The following is an 18,005-nucleotide window of genomic DNA, read 5'->3' on the forward strand; positions in this document are numbered from 1 at the left end:
ATAAATAAATATCATGACTTAATTCTAAACATAAGAAAAACGTGTTAGTCAAAATTAGACCATTCTATATGGCCTATATTGCAGACGCGATCTTTACGAGTTAGTGCATCTATCCTTCAGGTTTAATATGTTTGTTTTAGAGGTTTAGCGCAGTAATAAACATACATACAGAAGTGCTGCAGCAAGCTGTTACCTACTTCTATTCTAATATCTATTTAAAAAGATTTAACATTTTGTTTGTTTGTTTGCTACCGCATTTGCATTCTATTGTATAGCTACCAGATTCTATTGCTAAAAAAAGCTAGCTATGTAACAACACATATTATGTGAATTATTAATTTTTAATTCACGTACAAAATAAATAAAATATTATAATTAGTATAAGTTTAGAACATCTTCATCCAAATAAATAGATAATACTAGATTTCCGCCCGCGGCTTCGCCCGCGTTTGCAAAGGAAAGCCCGCATAGTTCCCGTTCTCGTGGGATTTCCGGGATAAAAACTATCCTATGTGTTAATCCAAGTTACCCTCTATATGTGTGCTAAATTTCATTGTAATCGGTTCAGTAGTTTTTACTTGAAAGAGTAACAAACATCCATACAAACTTTCGCATTTATAATATTATTATGTAGTAGGATTATCATTCAGTTGAGTTTGAGTTAAACATGCCTTGTAGAGTCAATAATGCGATGTCACTAGCGGTGTTTGAGCTGAAACTAATTCATCATCATCAGCCCATATTCGTTCCCACTGCTGGGACACGGCCTCCTATGAGGATACAAGCCATCATCCACCACGCTGCCCAAATGCGGGTTGGCGGTTGTCTTTTGTATTCGAATTTTTAATTCTTTGACATGTCGGTTTCCTCACGATGTTTTCCTTCACCGTTCGAGCAGTGGTGATGTTAAGAACATGCGTAGATATACATATTGAAAAAAGTTAAAGTCTACAGACTTTAACTATATAGACTACAAGCCCGCATAGGACAAAAATATGGGTCAAATGAACCACCAGGGGACATATCTAGAACGATAGCAGAGCAAAAAATAATAAGATTCATCACTATGCCGTCACTTGTAAGCTGTCCAACTGAGTGCAGATGAGAATTGAAAAGTACAGGTAGACTCGGTAAATTTTGGTCATATATTTTTGTACGGCATTCTTAACCATCGATAGATCCATTAAAAATAATAAGAAACCGCTCAGTGCCGTACAAAAATGGTGGTCCACCAAGTCGGAATTTTTATTTAATTTCCGAGAGTTACCGGGGGTAAATTTGGTCATTTGACCATGTACGGCATCTGTGTCATACTATTGCTATACTGCTTTTAATCCATTATTCCGCAACGCCGTACAAAAATCATGGGGACAAGGGGAAAAAATCGAGAGTTGTAATCCCCTCTCTTTCCCCACTCCAGGTGGTCATTTGACTAAGTACGGCTTCGGTTCCAAAACATTATCTAGCACTCAAAAGTACTATTAAAAGCAATGCCGTCAAAAAATAATTGTTCTTTTAAATGTATACCAATAATCATCTTAATTTCATCGAATTCTTGATATAAAGAGCTGTAAGGTCATTTGACCCTGTACGGGAACTTTTTTTTTAACATGATATTGTAAAATTCAATTGTTGTATAGTATTGCCGTTCAAAGGAAACCGTTCTAAAAAAAGTTATAGACAAATGCAAAACCAGAAATTTTGTTAAAGTTTAAACTTCGTAGATTAATGAAATATAATAGTTTTCTACACTTTATCCGTTGTTTTAAATAGTATTAACATAGATAAATTAGGAAAAAACGATGCCGTACATTTTTGTGCAGACCACATCTTTTAGGCTGATGAAAGCGACGAAAGCTACAATTTTAAGGGTGCTTTATGGCCATTTGATACAGTACGGCATTAACATATTTTTACCCAACTACGGCAAAGCAAAAGGAGGGTTATGGTTGTTTACAGGTCATGTATGTATGTTCATCTATTCCCTCGTAACTTCTAAACTACTTATCAGAATTCGACAAATGACATATCATTAGAAGCGTCTGAATTGTTCACTGGATAACCAGCGACCAGCTAGCTAAAGGCTATATGGGGTTTCACAAAATCTAATGTGGCGCCCTCTAGCGGACAAAACATACAGAGTAAAAAAATAAAGTTAAGATAAATATGCAGTGTTTGGTATCATTTGAAAGCGCTTTACATGTACATTTTGAATATGTATATATTACTAGCATTTGCTTGTGACTTTACCTGTATTCATGGACTGATTGCATATAATTCACATCTTTTCGTTCATAGCTTTTTTATTAGTTCATCAATTTAACGGAGTCCATTCCACCTGACTCCGACTTTCCAAGGTGATAATTAACCACCTCGAGCTTCTTAATATTAATGTATATTTATATTTTATTATAAAAATATAAAGCAAACATTTCGTTATATGGATTTTTTCTTTTTCAGATTTTTCCCCTTTGAACCAACGAAAATGTACGGCACATGAAAAAATATTATCTATGCATAAAATACTTTAAAAATAAATTTATTTCGTGTTGTGTCAAATGACCCCCTGGAGTGGGGAAAGAGAGGGGATTACAACTCTCGATTTTTTCCCCTTGTCCCCATGATTTTTGTACGGCGTTGCGGAATAATGGATTAAAAGCAGTATAGCAATAGTATGACACAGATGCCGTACATGGTCAAATGACCAAATTTACCCCCGGTAACTCTCGGAAATTAAATAAAAATTCCGACTTGGTGGACCACCATTTTTGTACGGCACTGAGCGGTTTCTTATTATTTTTAATGGATCTATCGATGGTTAAGAATGCCGTACAAAAATATATGACCAAAATTTACCGAGTCTACCTGTACTTTTCAATTCTCATCTGCACTCAGTTGGACAGCTTACAAGTGACGGCATAGTGATGAATCTTATTATTTTTTGCTCTGCTATCGTTCTAGATATGTCCCCTGGTGGTTCATTTGACCCATATTTTTGTCCTATGCGGGCTTGTAGTCTAATAGAGCCTATTGTGTGCTATTGTAGTGAATTAATTATTAATATAAACTTCTATCCAAAACTTGCATATTCTCCACTAGCTGCGCTCTGCGGTTTCACCCGCGTGGCTCCGCTCCTGTTGGTCTTAGCGTGATGATATATAGCCTATACACTTCCTCGATGAATGGGCTATCTAACGCCGATATAATTTTTCAAATCGGACCAGTAGTTCCTGAGATTAGCGCGTACAAACAAACAAACAAACTCTTCAGCTTTATAATATTAGTATAGATTATTCCATAAGACTATTACTCTCACCAGATGCTGAGCGCAGGTGCGCGCGTGTCTTGTATTGCTAGAGTATTTATAGATTTCGTAAACACAGCTGCCTTAAGATCTATCAATGGCTATGGTTTTTATTAATAACACAATTTACGAGCCCTTAAAAACCTTACAGTTAGATATTGCTGTTTGCTTTCGCAACGTTACGTAGCCTACGTCATAGGATCGTCATTGAATTCAAATTTATTAAAAAACGTCGTTGAAACGTAAAAGAAAATATCTACGTTTCATTGTATTTTATTTTGTAGAGCCCTGTATAGTCGACAATTTATGACGATTAATAACATTTTCAATGTAAAATGGGTGTTGTTTCGTTGTCAACGTATTTTTATTTTATTTAAATGATCGTTATTTACTTAAATCTACCTACCATATAACTTTTCTATTTAGGCCCGATTTTTCAATCCTTGGTTAAAACCACAGAACTTATCCGTCCAATAAAGTATTAAACGAACATATTAAAATGTCAACTGTAAACTGTCAAATACGGACAATTACATTCATCCATACTAATATTATAAATGCGAAAGTAACTCTGTCTGTCTGTCTGTTACTCAATCACGCCTTAACTACTGAACCAATTTGCATGAAATTTGGTATAGAGATATTTTGATACCCGAGAAAGGACATAGGATAGGTTTTATCCCGGAAATCCTACGAGAACGGGTTTTTCTTTGAAAACGCGGGCGAAGCCGCGGGCGGAAAGCTAGTAGGACATAAACATAGATGTCTGTGATTACAATACATTTTTGAAATGGTAGTTTAATACGTTATTCGATGAATAAGTTTTAACCCAGGATTGAAAAATCAGCCCTTAATAAAATGTTTTCTTCTAACACACAAACATTAAAATATATAATTATTTTATATTATTAAGTAGATAATATAAATTTATTTTTGTTACAGATGGAAGCGAAGGTGAAGGAAGAAGTTCCTGATAAGGATTACAATCAACCGACTACAACTGCAGAAAGGAGAAAATGTACGTAAAAATATATGAATTTACTAGATCATAAATTGATTTTACTAGAATAAAAGTCTGTATGGGTATGTCGTAACCAACTCGTTAAATCAGCCATTTAATAATTGATAGACTACATTTTTTTATTAAACGACGTTGTGTGATGAAATGCTTGAATTGCAACCAGCCTTTTTCCTTAAATATTTTTTGAGTTTATAGTTACTGAAACCGGACTAAAATCGGTAGTGTGAGTGATGCTTTATTTCAACATGAAGAGAATTTCAATCGTCTAAATATCAGTGTGCATGAGACAGCCTGCTGACGGACAGACAGACGGACAGTGAAGTCTTAGTAACAGGGTTCTGGTTTACCCTTTGGCAAGCAGCTTGAATATTTAATATTTATCCAAAGTGCAACATTCTTCACCCATTTTGGTTTAATAATTTTCGCGTCAATTTGACGAACACGAATCGAAAATTAAACATACATTTGAAAATTCATTGTTATAAAAAGCGCAGACCTGTATCAAACGCGACGGTACAAACTAATTACTAAACCAAACCAAAAAACTATCATTATACATAAATATTAGCAAACATACCCACGAATAGAATGTACATAAGTTATATGCCGAATACATTTTATAAACATGTAAATATCATGAAAATTATTTTTTCACAACGCTCTACATCAAATGACATAAACCTATAATTCAATAGCAACGAACCAAAAAACTACCATAATAGATAAACATTAGTAATAAAAGCTACCTATGTAGGCACCCTAAATGGAATAATGTATCAGGGTAGGCAGTGGGAACAGCGCAACCGGTGATCATAATCTAACGACGTCGGTGCGAGGCACGGACGGCTTTTAGACGTATGGTTACTAGATATGGTACAGGGAGATCGAATTATCTTGATTTTAAGCTTATTGAAAACTTTTACGATTCTGGTCTAATAATAAAGACTAAGCTTAAAAAAATAGTCTTTATTTGAAAAAATACAGATTTCAGTTGTATAAAACACTAGGAGTCGATTCGTATGGGTTGACCGGAATCAAAAGTAGAGCCTATAGTCATCGGTACAGCAACGGGATTATAAAGAGATAAAATGTATGTCACGCAAATTAGTTAAATGGTGATGCAGTGAAAAGGTGACAGCTACTTATCTTCAAAAATTTTTCAAAATTTTCACGAATATCATATTAAAATGTAACTAAATTATATGTAGATAATTGTATGTACAAGTTGCATGCGTGTTACTAAGAAGGCTTAGGTTCGATCCCCTGTGGAAAACAACAATTAATAATTTCACATAGGTATAGAACTGTTCATCTACTTGCCTAAACATGTACCAAAAATTGCTTTTATAGTCGCTTCTAGACACCGTATATCTGTGGAAATGAACGATTTTATAAAGAGTATTTGTTGAAAGTAAACGCTGAAATTGTGAGCAGTTTCAGTGAATTCGATGTACTTGTATCAATATTTAATAATGTACTATAGCTTTGACCCGTTGGTTTTCATGTTTTTCTGTTTCAAACATATTATGACCATATTTGTACTGTATTATTACTTTTTATCGATATTAATCAAGCTAGTAAAAGTTTCTTTCGTTATTTATTAAAAGTATGTTAACACTGAAATGCACAAAACCACAAAAACATTAAAAATTTAAAACTACACAAAAAAGAGCGTATGTATCGAGCACATGTGTCAGAAGTGAAACTTCTTTGGCAAGATTAAAAAATACCAAAATCGTGACGTGACGGTATTTTACTCTCATCGCGCCTATAGAAGTTTCACTTCAAAAATTTGAGTAAGTAAAGCTAGATCTTCTTCCTAGGCTACAAACATTTCCAAGAGGTGTAGTCGATAAAACATCATACATAAAGGTAGTTATTACACAGGTGAGCATTATCACACAATTATTCATTCCAAATGAATGAATACTATAACAGCTCTTTGACATTCTGTCAATTAGGAATATTAATGCATTGACGCGAGTTAGATCCTTCGCACATAACAGTAAATAAAAAAATCGATGGCTTGTAATTTATTTATATCGAAATTAATACATATTATTATTTTAAAGCATAGATAATTTTATAACAAAACTAGCGGCCCGCCCCGGCTTCGCCCGTGGTACCTACATATGAAAAATAGATGTTGGCCGATTCTCAGACTTACCCGATATGCACAGAAAATTTCATGAGAATCGGTCCACCCGTTTCGGAGGAGTATGCAGACTAACATTGTGACACGAGAATTTTATATATAAGATGAGCATAAAAGAAGTGTAATAGTGGAAGAAAATTTGATATATTTATGGTAGATATAGATATTTCAACTAATTTTCTTTGCTGTTTCACCATACTTTGAGCATTCCATATTTTTTTCCCTTCTTTACCTCATCCAGACGCAATAATCGTCTATACACAAAGAAAGAATTCCTTTATCCAACACGACTACGACACGACGACACGACACGACACGACTCATGTACAGTCCAGCCGGTACGTTCCCACGGTGGATAATTCACACTGTTTGCTCCACAAACACCCCTCATCGATTATTGTGCATAGATGATTGTATGTGTTTAATGTTTGTGTAGACGGCGATTTATCAAAAGTTTTAAGGTATATTTATATAGCTACTAGCGGTCCGCCCCGGCTTCGCCCGTGATACATATTTATGTTTTCTTTCCATAAGAACCATCCTCGCACTTCAAGGAATATTATAAAAAAAGAATTATCAAAATAGGTCCACCCGTTCACGCGTGATGCCATGACCAAGGAAAACGGGTTTCATTTTTATATATTACTAGCGGTCCGCCCCGGCTGCGCCCGTGGTACATATGAAAAATAGATGTTGGCCGATTCTCAGACTTACCCGATATGCACAGAAAATTTCATGAGAATCGGTCCACCCGTTTCGGAGGAGTATGCAGACTAACATTGTGACACGAGAATTTTATATATAAGATTAGCATTCCTGCAGCTTCGTCTGTGTTGTCTTTGAAATTTTTATAGGAATGAGATGTTTCAATGTGGTAAAAGTAGCTTATGTTACTGTTTAGTTCTTGACTTAGGTAACACAAAAATTATACCATAACATCACTCCTATGTGACGTGAAGGAAGACAAAATAATGTAACAAAGGAAAGACAAGACATTCAAATAGGTACGTTTATTTGGTATAGATACTTAAAAATACAAATTGCAAAAGAAATTGCAGCTCCGTAGCGTTGACTTTCAGGCAACCTTTACAGCTGATATCAATTTTCTTTGACTGTAAATTGAAAATACACGCAACATAATGTACTCTTTATCTACATCTGTCCTTTGTATGTAAAGTTCGTAAGTTTTAACTACATTAATATTAGTACAAGCTATCCGCGTCAAACGCAATAACATTGTAAAAGATTTATAACGCGGTCAAAGCAACATTATAAATTATAACCTGTAGCTGACGGCCGCAGTAATTTATTTACGGTACATTTTTGTGCGCCTGTCGCTAGCATGAGGCAGAAACGCTCCTACGCAATCATTGCTCCTCACTTTTCTTGATTTTTCTTTTATAATTTGTTTGTGCATGATTTCTGGGTTCCTAGAAATACCGACGGCGTTAAATCAATAAACAGCTACTACGTTTAAATCATAAAGTAGTAATTTTTGCTTCAAATGAACATGGTATTAAATTAAAAATGGTCGCTTTCCGTAATATTGCAAAAATAGTTCAGCTATTTTAGATCTAAGTCAAAAAACGCTTATAATATGAAAGATATTTCAGAAAATTTCCTTTTTTTTTTCGGAAATATTTATAATATAAAATAAGGCATGATGATTTATGGAAAAGTCACGCAGGTATAACCCGTTAATTAATTAATATTCTATAGAACTGTTTATTATAACGTGACAAACGTACACAGTTCTATTCTTTATTATGATTAATAACGTTAGTTGTCGTGAATGATAAATAAACAAAACCCTCTACATCGATTATGCCTGGAAACTATAATTTAACATCATAAATTATTATCTATCACTGAAACACTATTTTTCTTTTTACGTTCGTAAATAAGTTCGTAAGGTACTCTCTCTCTCTCTCTCTCTCTCTCTCTTCAGCCTTTCTCCGTCCACTGTTGGACATAGGCCTCTCCTAAGGCACGCCATTTGGCTCGGTCTTCAGCTGTTCGTCGCCATTCTGTACCAGCAATCTTGCGTATATCGTCGCTCCACCTTGCTACAGGGCGTCCTACACTACGTTTGCCGAGTCGCGGTCTCCACTCTACAACGCGTTTGCCCCAACGGTTATCAGCCTGCTAATTCGCTGAGCTATGTCGGTAACCTTTGTTCTCTGGCGAATGACTTCGTTTCGGATTTGATCCCGCAGAGAAATACCGAGCATAGCTCTCTCCATAGCACGCTGAGCGACTTTAAGTTGGTGGACTAGCCGCACTGTGAGTGTCCACGTCTCGGCTCTGTATGTCATGACAGGTAGGACGCACTGATTGAAGACTTTTGTCTTTAGGCATTGTGGGATTGACGATAATAAGACCCCACGCAGTTTCCCAAACGCTGCCCACCCTAATTGTACTCTCCTGCTAATTTCTTTCTCAAAGTTGTTCTTACCTAGTTGTAGCGTTTGCCCTAGGTATACATATTCTGGAACAACTTCAAGAATGACTCCCTGGGTAGTGATCGGCTCCGGTGTAATGCGATCGTTGATCATGATCTGAGTCTTATCAGTGTTCATGCGGAGACCGATTCGTAAGGTACGTTTGTTTTAAAAAAAATATGTTGCTTATAATATGTCACTAAGTTTTTTTCTAGTGAAAAATAATACATCAGAACAGTCGAATATTATAGTATAAAATTTAATATAAATTTAGGTTTACCACACACAATTTCAACAACTACCTAAATGATGCATGTCCATGACGAACCTTCGATCGATATATAGCTATCCTCTGTCTGATCTTAACGTGATGATATATAGCCTTCTTTAATAAAAGAGCTATCTAACACTGAAATAATTTTTCAAATCGAGCCCAGTAGTTCCTAATCAGCGCGTAGAAGCAAGCAAACAAACTTTTCAGCATTATAATATTAGTATAGATTTATAATATTCAGATATGTAATATATTTTGTTGGTCATCTTATTCTAACATTATATATGTACCTAGATACTGACCGCTATAAGTCATGTAGAGGCATGGAGGGTGCTTCAGTCTGGAGCGGCAACCCATCAAAGTGTCAAAACAGTACCAACCACTTGCAAGTGATTTTCGATAAAGATATTCATTTAAATATTGTTGTGTATTGGGGTTCAAATTAATTGGCATATGGTAAGTGACCTCATCGGTCTACATCGCTAGACAAAAGTTTTTTTTTAAAGTTTTTGTGTTATTATTATGTTGTCAATTTTTTAAATTGCAGTTTTAGGTTTTAGGTTTTTTGGTCGATATATTGTTAAAATACATATGTGTGTGGAAATAAATCAATTATGTACTAGGTACGTACCTATTTCCATCTCTGTTTCCATAACAAACAAACTATATATATTATCTAAATGTGTTATGTGACTGATAAAAATATAACATTTTGGTTCAAACTAAAGTGATTAAAAACAAATAATCACATTAACTGCCCAAATAAAATAAAATATCTTCATTGCGATTACAAGTAAAACAAGATTATGTATTTGAAAAATAATTATGAATACAGAATATCACATGCTATAGTTATCTCTTTCTTACAACCCCGAGGCGCCGACAGCCACAGCTGTAGCAAGCTGCAGATGGCAAATGCATTTGAATTTTGGCGGTAAAATCCTAAGGGTAAAATCATATACAAGCAAGGGTGGGAAGGAATGATTTTCCATAAAATTCAAATGGTAATAACACAATGTGCATATTTTAAAACATTGTTGAGAAATAAACTTAAATAAATGGATTTACACAACAGGAACTATTTGTATTTTAGACTCAAAATGTACCTAAGTCAGCAGTCGACTTTAATAAATTTAAACAAACTTCAATACACATGTAGCGTAATATACAAGATATACAAGTGATAGGTAATAAATTTATGGAATTCAAGAAACATAATCGGTATAGTAAAAAGAGCATCACGATCAAGTCAACACAATTTTAAATTGAAAATAAACATTTTTAAAAATAATAATAACGTTAGTTGTCGTGTCATATACCGAACGTTAAGAAAACAAAACAAATTCAATTGTGGCCATTCTATGTACTGAAACCGTCTCAATGTATTTTTTAATAGCTGTACACTGCTCTACTGCAAAACCCAAAAAGAAGTGACAAACAAACAGATAGTACAATATCATTGAACGGAATGATTACGAAATATTTTCGTAGTAATTGCGAGATGAAAGCCGCCCCGAGGTGTCTGCCACGCGCAGCCAACTCGATAACGAGTAGTGATGTGAACATATCGATATATCCTTACATTCCTTATACGCTACCTATACAATACATGCAATAGCGTGTTTACTTTGTTTGTTTTCTTTCACGTGGCAACAGAGCGATTTATTGGTATGATTTTTGCGATTGAAGATAGAAGACGGGAATTTCCTGTGATGGTGGATAAATTATCGAATTCAAAGTTCAACACGATCAAAATTGTACTTCATAAGCTAGTGTAATAAGCATTCAAACATACAAACATATATAAGCGGACTATTTCAGTTTAAAGTCGCACATAAATATTGTTAATAGAAATATTAGAAATAGCATTCTAATTATTGAAAACGTTATTGGTAATTAGGTAGGTAGTACTTCTTTTTACTATATATAAAATGACTAATACAGTAACGTTTACATACCACATATAAATCGATTATAATACTTACCTACATATAAACATTCGGTTTAATTTACTACACGGTCATTATTGATTATAGCCCAAAAGCCTTTCCAGAGAAACGACCAAAGGATAATAAAATCATCGACAGTCGATAACACCACACATCACTAGCAGCAGAGGGCATGTCGGCGGCACGCGCGCCGCACTTGGCACACCACTAGCTCTACTAAACTTTTATTTATTCTGTCATCAGCAGGACTTTGCTTTTTCCATCAGAATACAGAAATTTGGCTCACTTGTAAGCTTTTCTTAATTGATATACTTAATACAATTATGTGTAAGTTCTAAATATAATGAATAATGATTCTAGCTGTAACTAGCGGCATTACTCGCGTGACGTGTCTCCCGGACTATAATATATTTTAAATACAGATCCGATCAGCTATTTTCGTGTAAAAAAGTGACAAACATACATCCATGCTGCATGAATTCTTTCAAGCTTACCAGTTTATTATATTTAATGATATAAAGGGGTAATACATATGTATTCAATTAGTTATCGGTACACACTAACGGTGAATTTACATCAAACGAACATAGAGCAACAGCTAGAGCAAGAGCATTCTTTGGTGGTCTTTTAGTTTAAACGAAAACTCGTATTCATTGTTGTTCAAAAGAACATTGCATAGAATCTTTTCAAACGCACTAAGAACAACGAAAGAATGCTCTACGCCTGTTTACATAAATAATTTGACATAGTAGTTAGGTTAAGAATGAGCATTCTATTAAAAGTCCAATAATTTTGCTCGTAAAGAAAATCAACCTGCTCTACAATCTGTCCTCCACAACATTTATACACGATTTTATACTGTTATCCCTTTATTTAAAACTTAATTTTGAGCTGTCAAAGTTTAAATAACATTTCATGAGCATCCATCTCCAATTGTAATTTCGAAATTGTGATGCGAAAATCAAATAATAATTGAATGTTCATGTTAAATTCTGGTGATGGGATATTAGATTTATTTTCTATCCCATATTAATAAAAAGGTAAAGTGCACGAATTATTATATTGAGAATTTATGTGGTTGTTAAAAATTAAATTTTTACAATAATAAATAGTGTACTGTTTGAAAAACACATAGAGTAGGTTATGTCGTTTTATTTAAACTTGGTTTTGTTTTTTGCCAATCTTTAATTTATGGCTAGGAATTTTCTTCCTTTACTTTATTGCACGCCTCATAAGCGAAGCGTTGAGGTGGGTACTACTGTCACTTCGCGCAAAACATCTGATTTTTCAAACTTAAAATGTCTTTATGTATCATACATTGCACTTGTAAGATAATACATACACACACATATTAAGAAAAAACACTATTTTTAACGTTCATGATATTTTTGATGTCATTTTTGTTATTTAAACTAGTTAAAAAACAGTTTAAAAAAGTTCTGTCTTGGACGTCCGTGTGTCTGTATGTGCGGATCCTTTTTCTTGTTAACACGATAGCGACCGAAATACTTTACTAATCGAGTCTTTTTTTTTCTCTTACGCTTGAGTATGCTCAGGAATAGAACCCTTTCATTTTTCAGGGTCTGATTCGATGTGGTTTAATTGTTATTAAATAAACAAAAATAATAATTAATAAATATTTATTAAAAAAAAAATTATGAGGCGTGCACTTTTGGATTTTCCAAATTATTTGCAAATCCAATCAGTGGAGTATCTTCTAAAAATCCGTAATACTATTAAATATTTTAAGCCGAATTACAATCAATTTGCGTTCAATGTCGATTTAGCGTGTTTGTTTATGCAAGCACACGAAACTCATCAGGGGTCACTTAAAATCTGTAGTCTGTACCTACGATATACATTTTTATATAACTAGCTACGCTTTATGGTTTCGTCTAGTCATAATCTAGATTAATATAAAGAAAATGTTTGTTTGTCAGTGTGTTTTAGGGGACAAACTCAAAAACCATATCAAAGATAGAAAACTACATTATTTATTGTTATTTATCGAAGTGAAACTTCTTTAGGCGCGTTGAGAGTAAAATTTCAAGGTCGCGTCATGACAATAACGTCACGTCATGGAGTAAGGCGACGATTTTGGTATCTCTGAATCTTACCAAATACTTGGACCCTGGTAAAGCCGTTCGTATTCTCTTAGTTTGACATAAAGCAGTATTATCTTGAACAGAAACGGGATAATAGTCTAGTACACAAGGGGTAAGGTTTTATCAATGCAGGTTGAGCACACTCCAAGGCGTCAATATTAGTAAATCGATTGTGAAATGCGGGATCACGTTCTGATATTGGACGTTTATATGATATTAAATTGATGATATATGTATATAAGCATCTATATTATGAACGACGTCATGGTTCAGTGGTTAACACTAGAACGTACGGTTCTGGGATCGATTCCCGGTGATAAAAAATCAGCTTGGATTCATATAAAAATGATCGTCGTCGTCAGCCATTGGACGTCCACTGTTGGACATAGGCCTCCCCCAAAGACTTCCAGAACGGCCGATCACCAGCGGCCTGCATCCAGCGGCTCCCTGCCACCTTGATCAGGTCGTCTGTCCATCTTGTTTGAGGCTGTCCTACGCTGCGTCGTCCTGTACGTGGTCTCCATTCGAGAGCCTTTCTGCCCCAACGGCCATCGGTTCTACGGGCTATGTGCCCAGCCCAGCTCATAAGTAATCATAAGTGCACTTTTTCCATTTATCATACTGTCGCAAATCTATACCCCAGATTATTATTATAAGGTACAACGTAGCATATACCTACTGTAAAGTATTGTCGAACCAGGCTTAAAAGTCTGAACAACTATGCATAAATAAAATCGATAAGAATTTTGGCATAACTTCTTATAAATATATTCATGTATGATGATTGTTGTTGTTGATGTTTGTTGTAGCAACCACATCAGGAAAGGAGCGTAGATCGCCAGAGCAGGAGGAAGCCAGGTCCTCACCTACACCTGGACCGCCAAGTCCTAACCCACCACAGAATAACGGTACCACAGGTAATAGCAGAATTATTTATTTCTTAGTTACTAATAGTAGTCGAGTTACAAATCAAAATGAAAAGCATCCGTAAATGTTGAACTTTGCATGAAATTAAATAAAGTTAAAAGATTTAAAAACAAGTTATTTTAATGTAGAAAATAGGTACCTACTATCGGTAACAATTTGTGAAAATTGAATTAAATATGATAATTTGATTAAATTTGCTTGTACGATTAAATTCAAAGCAAATATTGATAAAAAATAAATACTGACTATTTTAAACATAATACTTACATAATTTTGACAAAATTCATACATATTTTTAAACAAAAACAAAAAAAAAATAAACATCGCTTAATTTTGCCTCTATAGCGGCCCTATCCTCCACGGAGTCCCTCTCCCCCCCTCTCCCCGAGGGCTCCCGCGGCGCGCCCGCGCTGCAGCGCTTGCGCAAGTTCCTGTCAGCGCTGCAGCAGTTCGCAGCTGATGTGGGCGCTGACACGGGGGAGAGGGTGCGGCAGCTTATATTTAATTTGGTGGTGAGTTATGGAATTTAGGAAATAACACTTGTTTAAAATATTTTGTGAATATGAAACACATGACGTCAGAATCATTAATTATTATCAGTTAAGTTAGATATAATATATAAACTGGATTTTTTTTAACAAATGATAATTTTAAAATGTATGAATCTTTATCCCTACAAACTGACAGTCCGTCAAACATAAGGCCGCGTTTCCATCTGCAAGAAAACTTCCGCAAGAAGTGTCCGACAGTCTGTCCGACAGCAGCTTGCAAGTCTAATTCCGCGTTTCCACCTGCAAGTAGACTTGCAAACTGCTGTCAGACAGACTGTCGGACATTTCTTGCGCAAGTTTTCTTGCAGATGGAAAGGCGGCCTAAGTCAGCATTTAAAAATTTACCCTTCGAACATCATTCTGCATATCAAATTGTACCCGTCATACATCAGTCAGCATTCAAATTGTACCTGTCAAACATTATTCTTCTTTCACACCCAGGCTGGCGTGGTAACCATAGAAGAGTTCCAATCAGGAGTACAAGAATGTACGAATTACCCTCTACGGGCAAGTGTTCCCGGCTTCTTGCGGGCGTTACTGCCTCTAGCGCAGAGGGACTTGCATGCGAGGGCACGGCGCGGGAAACTGGTGCGTACATACATACATGTATTAATATAAATATAAACATAAATAATGTTAAGTTAATTACATTTCCCACAGCCGGAGGCCCCAAAAAGAAACTCAGATATACTTAGAAACTACATTTAATGACTAAAATTTTAACTTTTACACCCATGTCTGCACGATGCAGACTGGAGTTAAAGAATTAATCTATACATTTTAATAATTATTATAAAGACGTAAACTTGGATGCTAATTCAGGGAAATCGCACCCACATTCTATTCCCGTGCGAACGTCGTATTCAGCAGTTTCGTATGAAGGCAGGGCCGTAACTAGTTCATACATAAAATATATTCCAATTAGTTCAATCAGTCATTTCATTAATAGCCTAGGATCGTAATTAAACAGCGCCGTTTAATGTAAGTTTTAAATGATAGACAGAAGGACATAATCTCTGATACAAAAAATCTTATTTTTTTTAATAATTTCAAATTGTGCAAAAATGAGCATTAAATGACTTTTGAATAATCTGTTTTAGCGTTATTTTTTAAACTCTAGAACTCTACTAAAACACTAGTTCTTTTTCAGACGCCACTCCAATACATTAGGTCCCATGAGCATCTAATATTAGAAGCGAATGGCGAAGGAGACATCTTTACACAGCAGGGCTCCGCTGAGCCGGGGGCGAAGCGCCGGGCTAGCGATCCGTGAGTTTTATTTTTTTATTTTTCTATGTAAAAATTGTATTTTATTGTGTAAATTTTGTATTATACTTAGCTTAGTACAAAATTTACTAGCTTCTTTAGTAATTTTTGAGTTGAACTAGGTAACTAGCTGCTCGTCCAGGATTTGGCCCTGTTGTCCACTCGGTAAAGATACAGCTATAATATTTTTTTAAATAGATTATAGTTCAAACACTTGCTAAGTTTTAATATCCACTATCTGATTTTCTTAATTTTTCCTTATTTTAGGACCTTCCACATAGCATAAATAATAAATAAAAAAGCTCGTTAGCCGATTTTAAGTTATCCTATGACAAACGGAAATTGGGTATCTCCTTCTCTCCTTGATGTCATTGATCACGTATCCGGAAGACACTTTCAAATATCACACTTAAAATTAGTAAAATATTAATTTCAAATCACTTATAGAGTTAACCAAAAACGAATAACAATGAAATCAAAGGACCAAACATCAATTAGCAGGTAACTCGGAGTTGTATCGAGTGGCCGGTGGGTGCACTTGACAGGTCATTTGTGCCGCCATACTTGAGGTTAGGGCATTCCTCTAGTGAGAAGCGATGAAATTAACTTCGTGCGGAAATTATGCAGCTTTATGTTTGCTATTGTTGGTAAAAATTTGACAATATAATCCGTGTTAAAACTTAAAAGCTAGTAATATTCGGTAATGAAAATCTCAGGTGTAGGATGTTTAATATAAAAACAAACTCTTTTAGTAGGCCTGTCACTTGTCAGTCTGATTAAACTGTACACAAAATCTGTACGTTTTTTCAGGGTTTCACTACCTACTGATCGAATTTTGTAACTGAAATAGATTTCCTTTGTCTACTTTTTCAAGAATATAAATGTAATGCAAGTAATATATGGAATGTCTGTCAACTGTCACAAAAAGTGTACACTATGTTCATATCCGCAGGCAGAACATTAATTTTTTAATCAAAAGATCTTATAAAGTCACAAAATTTTAAATTACCCTACATTCTACATTCGCAATCACCGCAGTACCACATACGCTATAACATATTATCACATATCTTCCAATAGCACATCTCCCCATGGTGTCACGCTCTAACCAGCTGTCACGCGCACGGAGCGGGTTTTTGCGGCGTGCCTGCGTGACATCCAATGTGCGGGATTGTCGCGTTGATTGAACTGTTTTAACGTTTAATAACGTGTCAATTGCAGATGTTTGCGCGGCTTAAGGACTCGTGTGATAGATTTAGATTATGATGATTATCACGGCTTCACGTGGTGTTAGGTATCTGGCGTAAATGGGTGTAGAAGGGATTTGTACCTTTACGCATAAATAGGTTAGATTATGATGATTATCACGGCTTCACGTGATGTTAGGTATAGCGTAAATAGGTGTAGAAGGGATATTATATCCCTTTACGCAACAATAAGTTTAAAATTTAACGTGTATATCTGTATTCTGAATGTTTGTGACATCGTAACTTACAAAAATATGATTGGAATAGGTGGTGGTATCTTTTAATGGTAACGAACTTATCTTCGTTGAGTAATCATGCTATTATATTCGCATAATGAGAATAATATCTCTCCCTATTAGAATACAAAATACGCACTGTACAAGAACCCCATAGTCATCAAAGCTAACTACAGTTATCAGTAAATTAGTACTCAACTTTAGCACTAGCTTGTTAAATATGTAATAGTTATGCGCTAGTTTGGCACGGGCCAAAATACTATTCGTTAGGTGCATGTGCCCTAAATGATAGCCCTTAAGTTGTTTCACCAGATTGCGCGCTAAAACTGCAGCGCCGGATAATTATTAACGCCTGCCAAAACATTCTGAGCAATAACGTGTGGAGATAACACGATTTTACCTACAGGCGTATCTTTTTTAACACCACTAGTTTGCCATGTTTTAAATCTTTGAATGTGATTTATACTTTCAAGTGTTGAGTTTAAATTGGCAAAGTGATCAAAGACTGATTAAAATGTGAAAATTTATT

General features: G+C 35.1%; 1 protein-coding gene across 1 annotated transcript in view; it reads left to right on the forward strand.

Moving 5' to 3' along the window:
• Positions 1-18,005, forward strand: part of nvy (CBFA2/RUNX1 partner transcriptional co-repressor nervy) — a 56,086-nt gene that overhangs the window by 27,670 nt on the left and 10,411 nt on the right. The window contains exons 2-6 of the mRNA XM_090116025.1: positions 4,247-4,322; positions 14,059-14,166; positions 14,522-14,688; positions 15,169-15,315; positions 15,878-15,996. Of these exons, the coding sequence (XP_089972151.1) occupies positions 4,247-4,322; positions 14,059-14,166; positions 14,522-14,688; positions 15,169-15,315; positions 15,878-15,996 (617 nt within the window). The remainder of the gene's footprint in view (positions 1-4,246; positions 4,323-14,058; positions 14,167-14,521; positions 14,689-15,168; positions 15,316-15,877; positions 15,997-18,005) is intronic.

The sequence above is a fragment of the Colias eurytheme genome, chromosome 25, assembly GCF_061535395.1.
Source record: "Colias eurytheme isolate Ceu_HAF_F1 chromosome 25, ilColEury1 Martin Lab GWU primary, whole genome shotgun sequence".
In the NCBI taxonomy this organism is placed as follows: Eukaryota; Metazoa; Arthropoda; class Insecta; order Lepidoptera; family Pieridae; genus Colias; species Colias eurytheme.